At 44.4% G+C, this 13,866-nt stretch overlaps 1 protein-coding gene across 5 annotated transcripts in view; it reads right to left on the reverse strand.

Moving 5' to 3' along the window:
* The window catches only part of vir (VIR_N domain-containing protein), a 338,801-nt gene that overhangs the window by 215,096 nt on the left and 109,839 nt on the right, over positions 1-13,866 (reverse strand). For all 5 annotated transcript variants that reach the window (XM_065439604.1, XM_065439605.1, XM_065439603.1 and 2 more), the window contains one exon: positions 9,162-9,322. In XM_065439604.1, the coding sequence (XP_065295676.1) occupies positions 9,162-9,322 (161 nt within the window). The remainder of the gene's footprint in view (positions 1-9,161; positions 9,323-13,866) is intronic.

Below are 13,866 nucleotides of genomic sequence, written 5' to 3' on the forward strand. Positions count from 1 at the left end.
TGGCCACCTGGCCATTCAACAGGCAGCCGAAAAAGATACTCTGCGCTTGAAAAAGGCCAAAAAACCATCGCAAGAGAAGGTGGAAAGGCGGCAAAAGAAGAAAGTGCCTAAGGACATCTCCAGTTATGCTAGCAGGGTCATTTTAGACCAATATATGCACTCAAAATTTTCAAAGCTCATTTTCTCAAAGTGACTTCTTTGGCTGGTGAGGCTGCTTGTTCTAGCCATATCTCTGTAACCGCTCATCAGATTTCCAGAAGTTCTTTTTTGTGTGTGTGTGCATCTGAATAAATTTCTGGGGGCAAGACAAGCCCATTTTCTTTTTTAATATATTGTGTTTATGATTTGTAATATTTAATCAAAATTTGATTGATAAAATCTTAATCACCAACACTAAATTCGGTGGTGTGCTAAAATTTTTCACCAAAGAAATTTAAAAGAAGGGCTCTGTCTTGCCCTGAGATATCCGTCTGGGAATCATCATAGTGAATTTCATAGTTGCAGCACGTTTTGAAAATTCTTCAGGCCTGGAATGAGAAAACCATGTGCACCATTCTGACATATTGCTGCAACTTGAGAACCAGTGAGAACAACTGCATGAAATTTTGTAGTTTTAGTAATGCTTTTGCCATGAGTCTATCCTGAAAATTTTATTAATATATCTCAATAAACAAAAAAGTTGATATTCGAGGGTAGCCTCTCCCCTTAAAGACTGCACGAGTGATGGAACGAGGAATGCTAGGCGTAACTTTAAGATCCAGAAAGAGAGCGGTTTGGATCAGAGAGCAAACGGGGATAGCCGATATTGTAATTGACATTAAGAGGAAGCTTTAGCTCGGGTGCTCCTCTCTAAATACATGTAAAAGGAGAATTCGTTTTTCTAGGCAACCACTGCACCAAATTTGTCGGGGTTTGCTGCATTTAAAAGAAAAACTTACAATCTAGTGACTGTTGGTTTCGAATTTTCGATTTAGGTCGTCAAATTTTTTATAAAAATTTGGCGAAAATCGCAAATTTTCAGAAAACGAAACTATCAAGTTTACAACTCCGTAACTCAGCAAGAAAAAATGATATCGCAATTCTGTGAATTGTACCTGATAGCACATCTAAAGCGGACAAAATTGATATGTTACACATGAACCTAAAAAAATGGGGAAATGTGTAATTACAACTTTTGCAGAACCCTCGTAAACAACGTAACAAATTCACGTAAGATGTAAACTGACATAACAAATTTGTCCGCTTTGAATGGTCTAATGGATGCCGTTTACAGAATCGCGATATCTGTTCTTGATGCAGAGCTATTAGTTTGTAAACTTCGTGCTTCTATTTTTTTTAAACGTCTGAATTTTTGAAAATCCTTTTAACAAAATTCAAGCCCTAAATCAAAATTCCACTTCCAACAGTCACTAGAATTTAACTTTTTCTCTCAAATGCAACAAATTTCATTAAAATCGGTCCAGGGGTTATCTCAGAAAAACGTTTTTGCGTTTTTACATGTATTTGAATAGGCCGCGTCGGAGTTGGGCCCGAGCTAAAGCTTCCTCTTAAGAGAAAGAAATGGAGCTAGGCAGGTCATGTAATGCATAGGTTAGATAACCAGTGGACCATTAGGGTTACAGAATGGGTGCCAAGAAAAGGGAAGCGCGGTCGAGGATGGCAGATGACTAGGTGGGGAATTGAAATTAGGAAATTTGCAAGTGCTAGTTGGAATCGGCTGGCACAGAACAGGGGTAATCGGAGATCACAGGGAGGGGCCATCGTCCTGCAGTGAACATAAAATGGGCTGCTGATGATGATGATGACATTTCGTTGCCGGGAGCTACGAAGTGCATTGAATCCTAAGGGCGTTCACCAAAGGTACAAAAATATTTCGTAAAGAATTTCGTACACACGGGATTTTGTTATCACAGGTTTCGACTGTACCTGCTAAAAGGAGCATAAAATGCATAAGTAGTGTAATGCCAAGCATAGTCATTGCATGTTAACCTGTTGCAGACATAGTTCATTAATATCCATTTAGGCACTAATAATTTACAATTCAATCTTCTTTCAAACTTTACATGTCTGTTTTGTTCAATTCCTCTGTACAAATAGGTGTCTCTAACAAAACATCAATGCTTTTACAGCAACCCATGCTGAAAAAGTACTGTGAGCATTATCAGCATTGGTACAATGCTTTGCCATAGCTGCCTTACCTTCAAGAGCCACATAAAAGCCGCTACTACCACCATCCTAATGGCCCTGGCTAGAAAGGTGCACTGGGCATGAGAAGAAAATATTAATTTGCCTGTGCGGGAGAGTTTCTGAGAGACATGTAGGAGCGGGTAGCATGGTTAATCTATGCTTTTACCCTCCTACATCACTGCCTGCCATGCTTTTGTTATCTTACACGTGAAGTGGTTTGCTATGTCCATAATAGTGGCAATTCCAGTTTGTAGAAAATCATCAGCCTCACTTGACGACGACCACGAAGACAAACAATATTCAGATGATGATGATCTCCTATAACACGTGTGTGGTTAGCAGACAAATTCTGTGACTGGCAATTGAACTGGTGCATTCCCTCACGTCACCGTTTTGTGAGCCCACGTGATGAGCTGTGAAGTCATAGAATTTGTGGTATTCAGCAGTCGTGTTTATATAACCTAGATGGCGCTAGGCACGCGCCTTATCAAGTCAGCTGACACCCACACCTGTATGTATATATATATATATATATATGCTCATCACGGACTAATAGAAAAGGGTGTTGTTCAAGGTACGGCCTGGGCGGTTCACTTCGTGGTTCTCCGGCACCCGCAGCATAGTCGGGCAGGGCACGACGGCGGATACAACAGTTGGCGACGAGGGTGGGATGTGACTGTAAGCAGAAGCAATGAGCCTACATCAACCACCCGAGTTCCTGCCGACGCCCGGGAAGCCCGCCATTCCTTAGATGCAGTGGCACCGCCTTTCCAAGAATTATCTCCTGGCATCGGGGAGCGACGCCCACCCACCTGCACGTCGTAAAGCTTTGCTACTGCAATGTTTGGGTACTGAAGGCCAATGTTTGTACTACGCATTGCCGGAGAAGAAACCGTCGACCCCACATGCAGAGAAGGATAAAGGAAGGATAAAGGCGGCACGAGCGACGAGTATGATGCAGCAGTGGCTACGTTGGACGCTTACATCACTTCTAAAACAAACGTTGTGGTGGAACTGCATAGGTTGAGACAGCGCATTTAACTGCCTGGGGAGACCGCAGCAGCATTCATTACGGCGTTGCGCGAGCTGGCATTGAGTTGCGACTTCGGTGAGCAAGTTGACGATTTCATTCGTGACCAACTTGTAGCGAAAAGGAGAAACCACGATCTTCAAGAACGTCTACTTCTAGAAGGCACTTCGCTTACTCTTGAACGTACGCTGGCTATTGCGAACAATATTGAAGAAGCTACGAAATACTCGCTTGAGCTGCAGTCATCGGCTGCAAGCATTCAAAAGGTGGAAAAACATCAGATTCCAAGCCGTACAGAACCCCGATTACCGCTACCTCAGCAGCACAAAACCTTATTTTTGTTGCGGGTCTTCGCAGCATCTTGCAGATTACAAGAAATGCAAGGCGCAGAATAAGATATGCAGCAAATGCGGTAAACGAGGACATCTTCAGCATGTCTGTAAGAGCGGCATGTCAAACGAGCAGGCCCTCACGGTGCGAGAAGTCGATACCTGCAATACATCAGGCGACCTCAACGTCTTGCTTCTCGCACGGCCGAGCAAAGCAGGAATACACATCTAAGTCCTCGTGCAAGATGTACCCACACGTTTCCTTGTAGATACGGGCTCTGCTGTCTTGATTCTGTCCACCGTCACATACTCAAGGTTGAAATGCCTTTCCATGCAGCTGACATCAGCACCACTTTACGATTTTTCTAAATGCAGGGTAAGCACAAAGAGTGTTTGACAGCGCCAGTTGTCTTCCAGAGTCGACATGCTGACATACTTTTCTACGTCGTCAACAACGCCACTGCCATCCTCGGCATCAACGCCATCGAGGCACTGCAGCTACACATCAATGGTATGTCATTGCAATGCACCCACATTATGCAAGCGCCACAAGGCCTTGATCCGGAACAGTTTTGTCAGTTTTCGCCCTTGTTTGATGGAAAGTTAGGTCTGACAAAAAATTTTATTCATAAGGTCAAGATAAGAGAAGGAATCACGCCTGTCGCTGCTAAGTTACGGCGCATGCCATTTTCGGTGAGAGATCCGGTACGTGAAGAGCTGCAGTGCCTTGAGCATGATGATGTCATAAAAAAAGGTTGATGCGTCAGAATGGGTATCACCAATTGTAGTAGTTGCAAAGAAAACCGGAAAGATAACAATTTGTGTCGATCTGCGCGAACCAAACAAAGTGATCGTTGTCGACAAATTTCCTCTGCCGCACACAGAATAACTATTGCACAAACTTCATGGTGCAAGGTATTTTTCCATGATTGATTTAGCAGCCGCCTACCACCAAGTCCTGTTGGGTCCTGAAAGCAGAGAATTGACTACCTTCAGCACTGATAGTGGATTATACAGATTCAAACGAGTCTGCTTTGGCCTTGCATCGGCACCGTCTGCCTTTCAGAAAATGATGGTCACTATTTTGCAGAACTGCAAAAACACTTTGTGCTACATCGATGATGTCCTTGTGTATGGAAGCATACATGAGGAACGCTTCCGAGAATGTGGAACAAGTCTTGCACTTGACTGAAAAGTCTGGATTGAAGCTGAATGACAAATGCATTTTCAATGTACACAAAATAGACTTCCTTGGTCTATTTTGGTTTTTGATCAGTCACAAGGGGATATTGTACGCCCTTTACAAAGCAACATTGACGCCATTGAGGCCGCACCGGTACCAACAGAGATTGGCCCTTTGTGCTCATTCTTGGGCATGGCAGGTTATTATGCCAAATTTGTGACTGATTATGCGGTGCTTGTCGAGCCTCTTTATGAGTTGCTACGCAAGAATACCCCATTCACTTGGAATGATGCAAGACAAGTTTGTTTCGAGCAGCTGACATGTTCCTTGGCCACAAGATGTTTACAACTATTTGATCCTGTGGGTGACATTATTGTCACCACAGATGCCTCGTCCATTGGTCTGGGAGTAGTGCTGCAGCAGACAAGAAATGCTGAGCTTGTAACGATTGCTTTTGCTTCACGCAGGCTTGCCCCACAGGAACAGAAGTACTCCGTTGGGGAACTGGAGGCCTTTGCTTGTTTGTTGCATGCAAACATCGGAGAGTATAGTGGAACCCTGTTCATACGTTTTTCACCGGACCCGGGGAAAAAAACGTAACAGCCAGGAAAACGTAACAGTGAGGAAAGCTCCGAAAATGAATGAAAAAAGTGCAGCTTCAACTATAGACAATTTATTTCCACAGAGTGCGCTTAGGGCTTAAAAAAGTATAGAATGGTGGCTTGCAGTTTCTTTCGCTCACTAGAAATAACCACACGTTTCTCAATAGCTTGGAAGGCCGCATTGTTGTCAGCGTCGCTGTGAGGTGCGACGTACCTGCGGAGGAGGTCCAGAGCCGCGACGGCTTCTCTAAAGCTAGGATTTGGCAACTCCCCGGCATCATACGGCTCGTGCTCCTCGTCGTCACCGCGCCACGGCAATGGCAACGGACAAAGGAATATCGGCAGGAAATTTTGCCCTCTTTGGTGTAATCATGCTAATGATTGTTTAGTATTGCTGCGGAGCGTGCACGTCCGAGCAGCCCGGTTGCGCGCAGCGCGGCGTGGTTTCGCGAGAAGTGTAAACAAGAGAGGAGAGCTGGCCCGATAGGCGGAGCAACGCCATGAGCAACGCCAACTTCCGGCTTCACTTTAGCTCCACAAAGAGTGACGTCAGGGCCTCTCCCGTGTTTCCTTCCTCCGTGAGTCGACCCGTCCAAAAACCATGCGGTGACCGTAATCAGTGATGATAGTGAGAGCACTTTTCACGAATGGCCACTTAGTGGCAGCCTCTCGAACTGGCGTGCGGCTTCTTGCAGCCAGTTCTATAGCCAAGCCCAGCCAAGCTCGGTCAAAACTCGTCAAAAGCCAAAATGGCGGTTGGAGCGCGTTGCCTACTTTAGCCCAGGCGGGTTCGGGGTGCTAAGTTGCGACGTATCATGCGAGAACGCTTTCACAGCTACTACGTAACAGCGGGGTTCCTTATACATTGGATCCTATGGAAGCTATGCCGAAACCGGATGAAAACGACGTAGCAGCCAGGAAAACGCAGCACACAGGAACGTAACAGCGGGGTTCTACTGTATACCTTTGGGGTCGCCCATTCACATTGCGCACCGACTACCAGGCTCTGGTCACACCCCTGAGTACAAAAGGAGTAGGTCGACGTCCGCTCCGGATTGCAAGGTGGCACGCCAGGCTGATGGCATACAACTTTTCGATTGAATTCCAGAAGGGTGAGAGGAATACTATTGCTGATGCTCTTTCAAGGATGCCCCTCCCAGGTCGTGTGGAGGAGGAAGAGAGAGAGGAGAGCGTTTGTGTTGTCTCAACTTTCGTTAAGCGCAGACCACACGTACGCTTGCGGACGCGCGCAAGCTCACGTTCACGCGCCCATGCATGCGCACACGGTGCGGCATGGCTCGTACGCGTCGAAACGCGGCATGATCGCGGGGAACAGCTCCTCTCTGTTATCGCGCGCTTGGGTTGCCTCGCGTCCGCGAGCCTGGCTACGCAGCTACGGCGCGGAGCGTTCAACTCTCAGTGAAGCAGATTTATATCGTGCAAGAATGTGGTTCTTCCTTCCTTTTTGCACTGATCTAACAGCTATAAAAATATAACAATTACGTTTATAAATATAGAAGCATCTTGAAACGCTGTCAGTAGCAAAGTACGAAGCGGCGCCTGCCGAGGCGTCCGTAAATGAGCCCAGTGAGCGCGCGCTGTCGCGCGTCTGTGTGGATGCAAACCACCATTATTCGCGAGGCGCGGCCGCGAGCTGCGCGAACGCGAGCTAGCGCGCGTCCGCAAGCGTACGTGTGGTCTCGGCTTTAGTCATGTGGAGTTTGTCGTTCAAACTATGCAGGACCCTCTGCTTCAACAGGTCATAAAGTGGGCGACGTTGGGATGGCCTGCAGTGAAGATGTTGCCTCCCGAGGCACTTCCGTTCTATTGGGTGTGGACTGAGCTCTCAGTCGTTGGAGACCTCCTGTTCGTCGTACCTTCGTCCCTTGTAGCATGGCTTCTTGACGCAGCCCACAAGTACCATCCAGAGATTAGAAGGACAAAGCAGCGACTACATGAACAATACTGGTGGCCTGCTATGTGCAAGCAGGTAGAACAATTGATTGCATCTTGCGGGGTATGCCAATCAGTTCACAAGTCTGCAATACTGGTGACACCACCCCTGCAGCCAGTTGCATTCCCATCAGCACCATGGCAGAAGCTAGGAATCGATGTTGTGGGCCCTTTTTCTAATGTGCCTGCAGATTGCCGTTTTGCTATTACAACCATTCATTATTTCAGCAAGTGGCCAGAGGTTTGTTTCTCGGAGAAAACGACTACCGCAACAGTCATCTCCTTTCGGCAAAGCATCTTCAGCAGGGAAGGATATCTTGATGAGATTGTGAGTGACCCCGGTCCTCAATTTAGAGCCATAGAGTTTGAAAGTTCTCTTAAGGAACGCGGCATCGTCCATGCGTATTCGGCAATCTACCATCCATAAGCCAATGGTCAAATAGAAAGGTTTAAGAGGGGACGCGGCCTTCGAAAACTGGAAAATGACGAAAAAGTCGAGTTTTGAAAAACAATATTTTTGGGTTGTATGTCTCATAAACTTCCTGTTCTGTAATTATCAGCACCTAATTCAACCGTAAAGTACCCCCAAAAAAAACGCTACTTTTGAGCCCACCCCGGCCCACAAAACACGCGCAAATGCCAGAATGAAGTCAAACTTCGCGTGCACCATTCCAGACCCATGCGGCTTTTCACGCCAACTTGGCGTCGTTTTGACCATGAATTCTTTGTCTCTGTTTTGCCACCTTGCAAAATGGCATCGTCAGCACGGTTGAGGCGCTATTGGCGTTTTCCCGCGATGCAATGCGAAGTGCTGATTGGCCGGAGCAGCGCATTCAAATCCCGCGAGCTAATGCATGCCTGCCATTGGCTGCTGCGCGGGTGGCGGCGACGGCTGCTCCCTTCGATGCCACGTCCGCCCGCTGCGCCGTGTCGTTGTTGCCCCTTCCTCCATCCGCCTCAACAGACGCCTGCTTGCAAGCTGCTGATCACCTTGCGCTATCTTTTAGATTATTTTCTCAGCTCTTTTTTTTTTTTTCACTAGTTCTTTGTTGCATGCGACGCCGATGTTCGGTGCACAGAAGCGTGATATGCGATTTGCACGAGCATCAAGCTTCCGATCTTCTGCAGCAAGTGCCAACTTTGTAAACACTTGCAGCAGTGGAACTGCGCTGTCGGCTGTCAGCAGTCGAGAATCCGACACATTGAGTTTCCCTAGCGCCGCAAGAGCTAATTAGAAGCTCTGTAGGAGCTTTCTAATAAAAATAAGTGTTCAACTTTAGGGCCTGTTATCTCAGAATGGATTTTTTTGCTAGTAGTGTTGCTGGGCAGGGCGATATCTCAAGAAACGCTCTTAAGATTTGTGTGCCGTTTATTTTTTATTCCGTTCCCGAATGACTTTGCCAGGGTGCAACAAGCTTCTTTTTTCTTTAAAGCTGGTACAGTAAATTTATCGTAAGCAATTATTTTTAAATGAATGTGGTCATTACTGGCTACATCAAATTCAAAGTTGTGTTAAAATTTTTTGGAAGGGTAATTAAAGAAAAGGGCTCTGTAGCCCCCTAGGATATCTATTAAGGGATCATCACAGTGAATTTCAGCTTCCTACGATGTCCTGGAATTTCTCCAGGCTCTTCCCCAGGCATATACATGAACCATCTTGTTAGACCTCAATAACTCTAGAGCTAATAAACACATCTTCATGAAACTTAGCAGTTCCACATAGTTCGGTGGTGTGAACGTACCCTGAAAGTTTCATCTGGATATTCTAAAAAATAAGAAAATACACACATTCAAATTCCCTGAGAATTCCCAGTTTTCCCAGTTTTCCCGGTTGGTAGACACCCTGAGTGTTAATGAAATACAAGCAGCAGGCTTACCAGCAATTTGGCGACAACTTCTTCACCGGTGAGAAAAAGCACCGTAGCCAAGCGAATTCCCGCCTTCATATGCCGCACCTTGTAGGCCGGCTGTGGCTGACCCAGGGCAGCTTTAACACTAAGCCCCTCTTCAACCCAATCCAGCAGTGTGTTAGCTGCAGCTGCCAATATAAAAGAAGCAAAAAATACAAGGTTTACACTGCCACTGATGTTCACAACATATAACTCATGTGCAGACAAGTGCAGCAAGTTGGGCAGGTTGGTAAAGTTGCATGGTGATGGATGATGGATAAAACAAGCAACTTGCTTGTCTACATTTTGCTTTGCGCTGCTCATCCATCATCATGTGCAGACTAGGCCCATACAACTCCATCAAAAAACATAAATAAAAGGAAAACAATTGACATAAAGGAGCCCTGCTTATGTTAAAGCTCACACATTGCTGAACAGAACTGATTTCCAATGTAGCACTAACTGCAATAACAGCACACACGAATTGTTCATACATTTGAAATTATATACTAGTCATAATTTGCCCCATGTTAGCTAGACGTGCAGTATTAGATGACTCCCCAACAATTCCAACAGAATGGAGGGATGCTAGATACATATTACTAGATATATATTAGTCTTCTCATATGCTATCTTTCATCAGCATCTGAGGTGCAGGACTACTGGAGAATGAAACAGTGCCTAGGAGAAATTTGATGAATGAATACACAAATATTAACGAACACCTGCCAACCTGTGACTTTATAATTTGTAAAGCCCCAGGGACACAATAGCTAGAGGGTCCCGCAGTACGCATTTTTTGTTAATGCTCGTACTGGGCACACACCTTTTGAGGTATACATATGCACTTTCTTAACTATGATTTACCTTTAGATGCAGCACACAAGGAACTTGGAAAGCAAATATATATATATATATATTACAGGAACTTTTTCAGTGATTCTGCTTTTGCAGATTTCTCCTGCTTCAGGAATATATTTGCCTAAACCTGTGACAGGACAATGATTATGCTAGTGGCCACGATATAAGTCACTTTCTCTAGCATGAAATTTTGAAATGAATTTTTTTTGCTATGGAAAGCTAACTAACCAAAGTGCCCAACCCTACGGCAGCTAACCAGTAAACCCTATGGCCCTATGGAACGTTTTAAAAGACTCTTTTCTATCATTAGTCACAATCGTATTAGTGCAGTGCTATCCTGGAAACATTGATAGATGCACACAATATCCACCAGCATTGCTTAGCCATGCCATTCGTTGCTTGTCACATGAACCTTTTTTTACAGTGTGAAATGCCCTGAAAAATGTGCAAACACATAGAAAATATAATGAACACTTTCTTAAAAATAATGTATGATGCACTTGATAACAGCTAACACACATACACCAATCTGTAATCAGGTCGAGGAATTCCAACTTTAGCACCTAAGTTTCATAGTAGATTGACATAGCTAAAAGTTTTACACAACATTCTGAGCAGATTTAAAATTATAGTTCTTTTGTGAACCACTAATACAGTTTCTTTAATTCTATCCTAAGAAGGCTTCTTTGTTTTCATTTCCCTATAATCGTTACACTTTCGTCAGCTGTGTGACTCATCAAGCAAGCAAAGCAACCCATTTCACGATGGCAAAAAAGCAGCTTGAAACAGGGCAGCTGTCACACTCTGCAATGAGCCACCAACGTTCATTAGGGCTCAGGCAGTTTAATGGGTATGCTAGGCCAGGACAGCAAGTTTGATCATTGCAACAGTGTTTTAGTGTACAAGCCAGACCCAAGAAGAAAAAAAAAAGCAATACTTAGTAAGACTGTGAATTAATATAAGCGAATTCAGTGATTAGAATACATTGTTATGCAGCTCATGACAACACATCATTTTGATTCACGAAGATTACATCAGTATTTAAAATTGTGTCGAGCAGCAGCTAAGTCATTTGCAGATGCATTTTGCACATTAATATATACATCAGTATTTAAAACTGTGTCCAGCAGTAGTCAAGTTATATACTGATGCATTTTGCACATCCTACAATACCTTTTATATATTTTCATGCAAGGGCCACACGCAACAAGCCAGAACTTTATGTATGCTCTTAAAAAATACGTTCTTGCCACCATATGCAACAATCTTGAGAAATCCTTATTTTAGCTTTGTTTGCAATTTATTAATCATGGCTGGCTGGTAATGGTGGTGTGGAACTGTCACAGTCTCATGTTCATTGGAAGCACACTGTATAAAGGTAAAGCCACCCTCAGACATGGGCTCAGCCATTATGCTGCGCCTAAGGTTGCACGATGAAAGAACAACCATGGTTTTCATGTGAACAGGGGTGTGATAGTCCAGAGCCATTTTGTAGCAATTTGCGGTGTAGATAAAATTCCATTTTGCTCTGTTCCCCACCTCTTCGATGACGCTGATAAACTACTGCTATGCAGTAAAAGACTGCTCTCATGTACCGAGCTTTGGTTCGTTGGCACTGCATGCACTATTCTCCAACCGCTAACCCAGTGAAAATGCAAAACAGTGGTCAGAAAAGAGGAGTAGAATGGTTGACCATGAAAAAGGAAAGAGGGAGCTTCAACAAGTGGTGATGGGGTTCTCTTAGAATTAGTAAAGCTTTAGATGGTGGAGAACCTTGCTTTGAGGTGTGGCTTCACATCAGTGCCAGGCACGCTGCCATGAAGCCACACCTCAAGGTGAAATTTGCAGATAATCCACACTCTGACTTTGCTGTTAAATTTTCCACACTTGCTATGCCAGTTATATGATCAAACATATGGCAGTACTTGCACCTCTGGTTGGCCTTACAACACTAAGATACTGTACAGCAGCCACTAACACAATAAATGCTGAGTGCATGACAAAATTACAAATGCAAAGCTAGTTAATCATATAAATTACACCACTGCTGTGCATGTGAATCCCATGGCACTCATGCGCACACTGCAACCAAAACTAGCAAAGTGATAGGGCAGGTGGCAAAGGAATATGCAGGCTGGGAAGACAACAGGAGGAGCACCCTCGTAAGGAGGGATGTCACTACCTTTATTTTATTTTGGGAGGGGGGGGGGGAAGCAGGGTTACATAAAGGTGGCCGTGGAGCCCAGAACTTTTCAGAATAAGGCCAGGCTTGGCACATAGTGAGAGAAGTGCCTATAAGTTATGTCAGTTTAGCGATACGGGTGCATGAAGAAGTGCTGCACTGTAATACACTTTTAAAAGATATCCCCTCAAGTGTGACACAACTGCTTTGCACTTGTTACCAATAGATGGCCGGTGTAGAAGGCATTGAAATTCCTAGGCACGAGTCAATCACCAATAAGTAGTAATGGGACATTGTCATGGTGCTGTTCTGCTTTAAGATATCAAAAACTACTTCATTCAGGTAATGTCACATCCCACAAAACATAGAACCTCAAGAAAACTCCTTGAAGTGACTTGAAAGTGATGCAGACATCTTGGTATGTCACTTTATTTATTTATTTATTTATTTATTTATTTATTTATTTATTTATTTGTAAATAAATGGAACATTGAATATACATTAGTGGCATGCGATTTTTGAAAACATTTTAAAAACTTCCACCTCAACAGCATATTTAGATAGTGTTTTTCATTGAAAATACTTCTTTCTACATTGTATGTTTATGTTTCTAAACTTGTAAAAAAGTTTTAGAAAAGATAGGTGTCTTGTATAGAGTTCCATTGCTTTGATTTTCCACGTAGACTGAAGCCCTTGCATTTAATTGTTTTTAGCAAAATCGAATTCGTGATTTGCATGATTAAGGTCATCTAGTAAGTGCAAAAAATTAAGGACGTATTTATGCCAGACAAAGAAAATCTATGGTTCTTGCGACAGAAATGTTTATAGTACATAGACCAGAGCTCTTTGCCATTCTCCATGTGAATATGTGAAGAGAATACTCATTTGCAGACATTCCCTGTGACATGTACCTCAGAAGAACAGGCTGACACGCGCCATGGTTGCTCAGTGGCTATGGTGTTGGGCTGCTGAGCACGAGGTCGCAGAATCGAATCCCGGCCACGGCGGCCGCATTTCAATGGGGGCGAAATGTGAAAACACCCGTGTACTTAGATTTAGGTGCACGTTAAAGAACCCCAGGTGGTCGAAATTTCCGGAGTCCTCCAGTATGGCGTGCCTCATAATCAGAAAGTGGTTTTGGCACGTAAAACCCCATAATTTAATTTAAGGACAGGCTGATTGGCTAGTTCCTATTGCATCATGTGATGTGCCTCAGATTCAATGCAGACCTTGCTCTGCTGCAGACAGTATAACATATACAGAGTTGCTGTTGTTGTGTGACCCAGTTTATGTGAGCGCTGCAAAATGTAGGACGACTTCTCACATTGCTATATTGGATAATTACTGTGTAATTGTCCCATCGTATATGCTTCTTTCAAATAAAGGATGCTGGTCAGCTCAACGAAGAGGGGATGCGGGAGACATGTACACGTGGAAAGAAATGTACCATAGTTAGCTGCACCGTAAAAGAGCCACCGAAGGTGCACCCTCACTCGGAACAAAAGGGAAGACGGTTCGAGCTAAATGGGAAGCGTTTGGGGAGAAAGGCGTTAAGAGCAGACAAGAGGGTGTGGTTGAACCCATCGCTACCACTAGATGCCCCTGGGCTTCCCAGATGTCCCGCTGACATTCTCGGGTGCTACTGCAGCT

Source organism: Dermacentor albipictus, chromosome 1 (genome assembly GCF_038994185.2).
Source record: "Dermacentor albipictus isolate Rhodes 1998 colony chromosome 1, USDA_Dalb.pri_finalv2, whole genome shotgun sequence".
Taxonomy (NCBI): Eukaryota; Metazoa; Arthropoda; class Arachnida; order Ixodida; family Ixodidae; genus Dermacentor; species Dermacentor albipictus.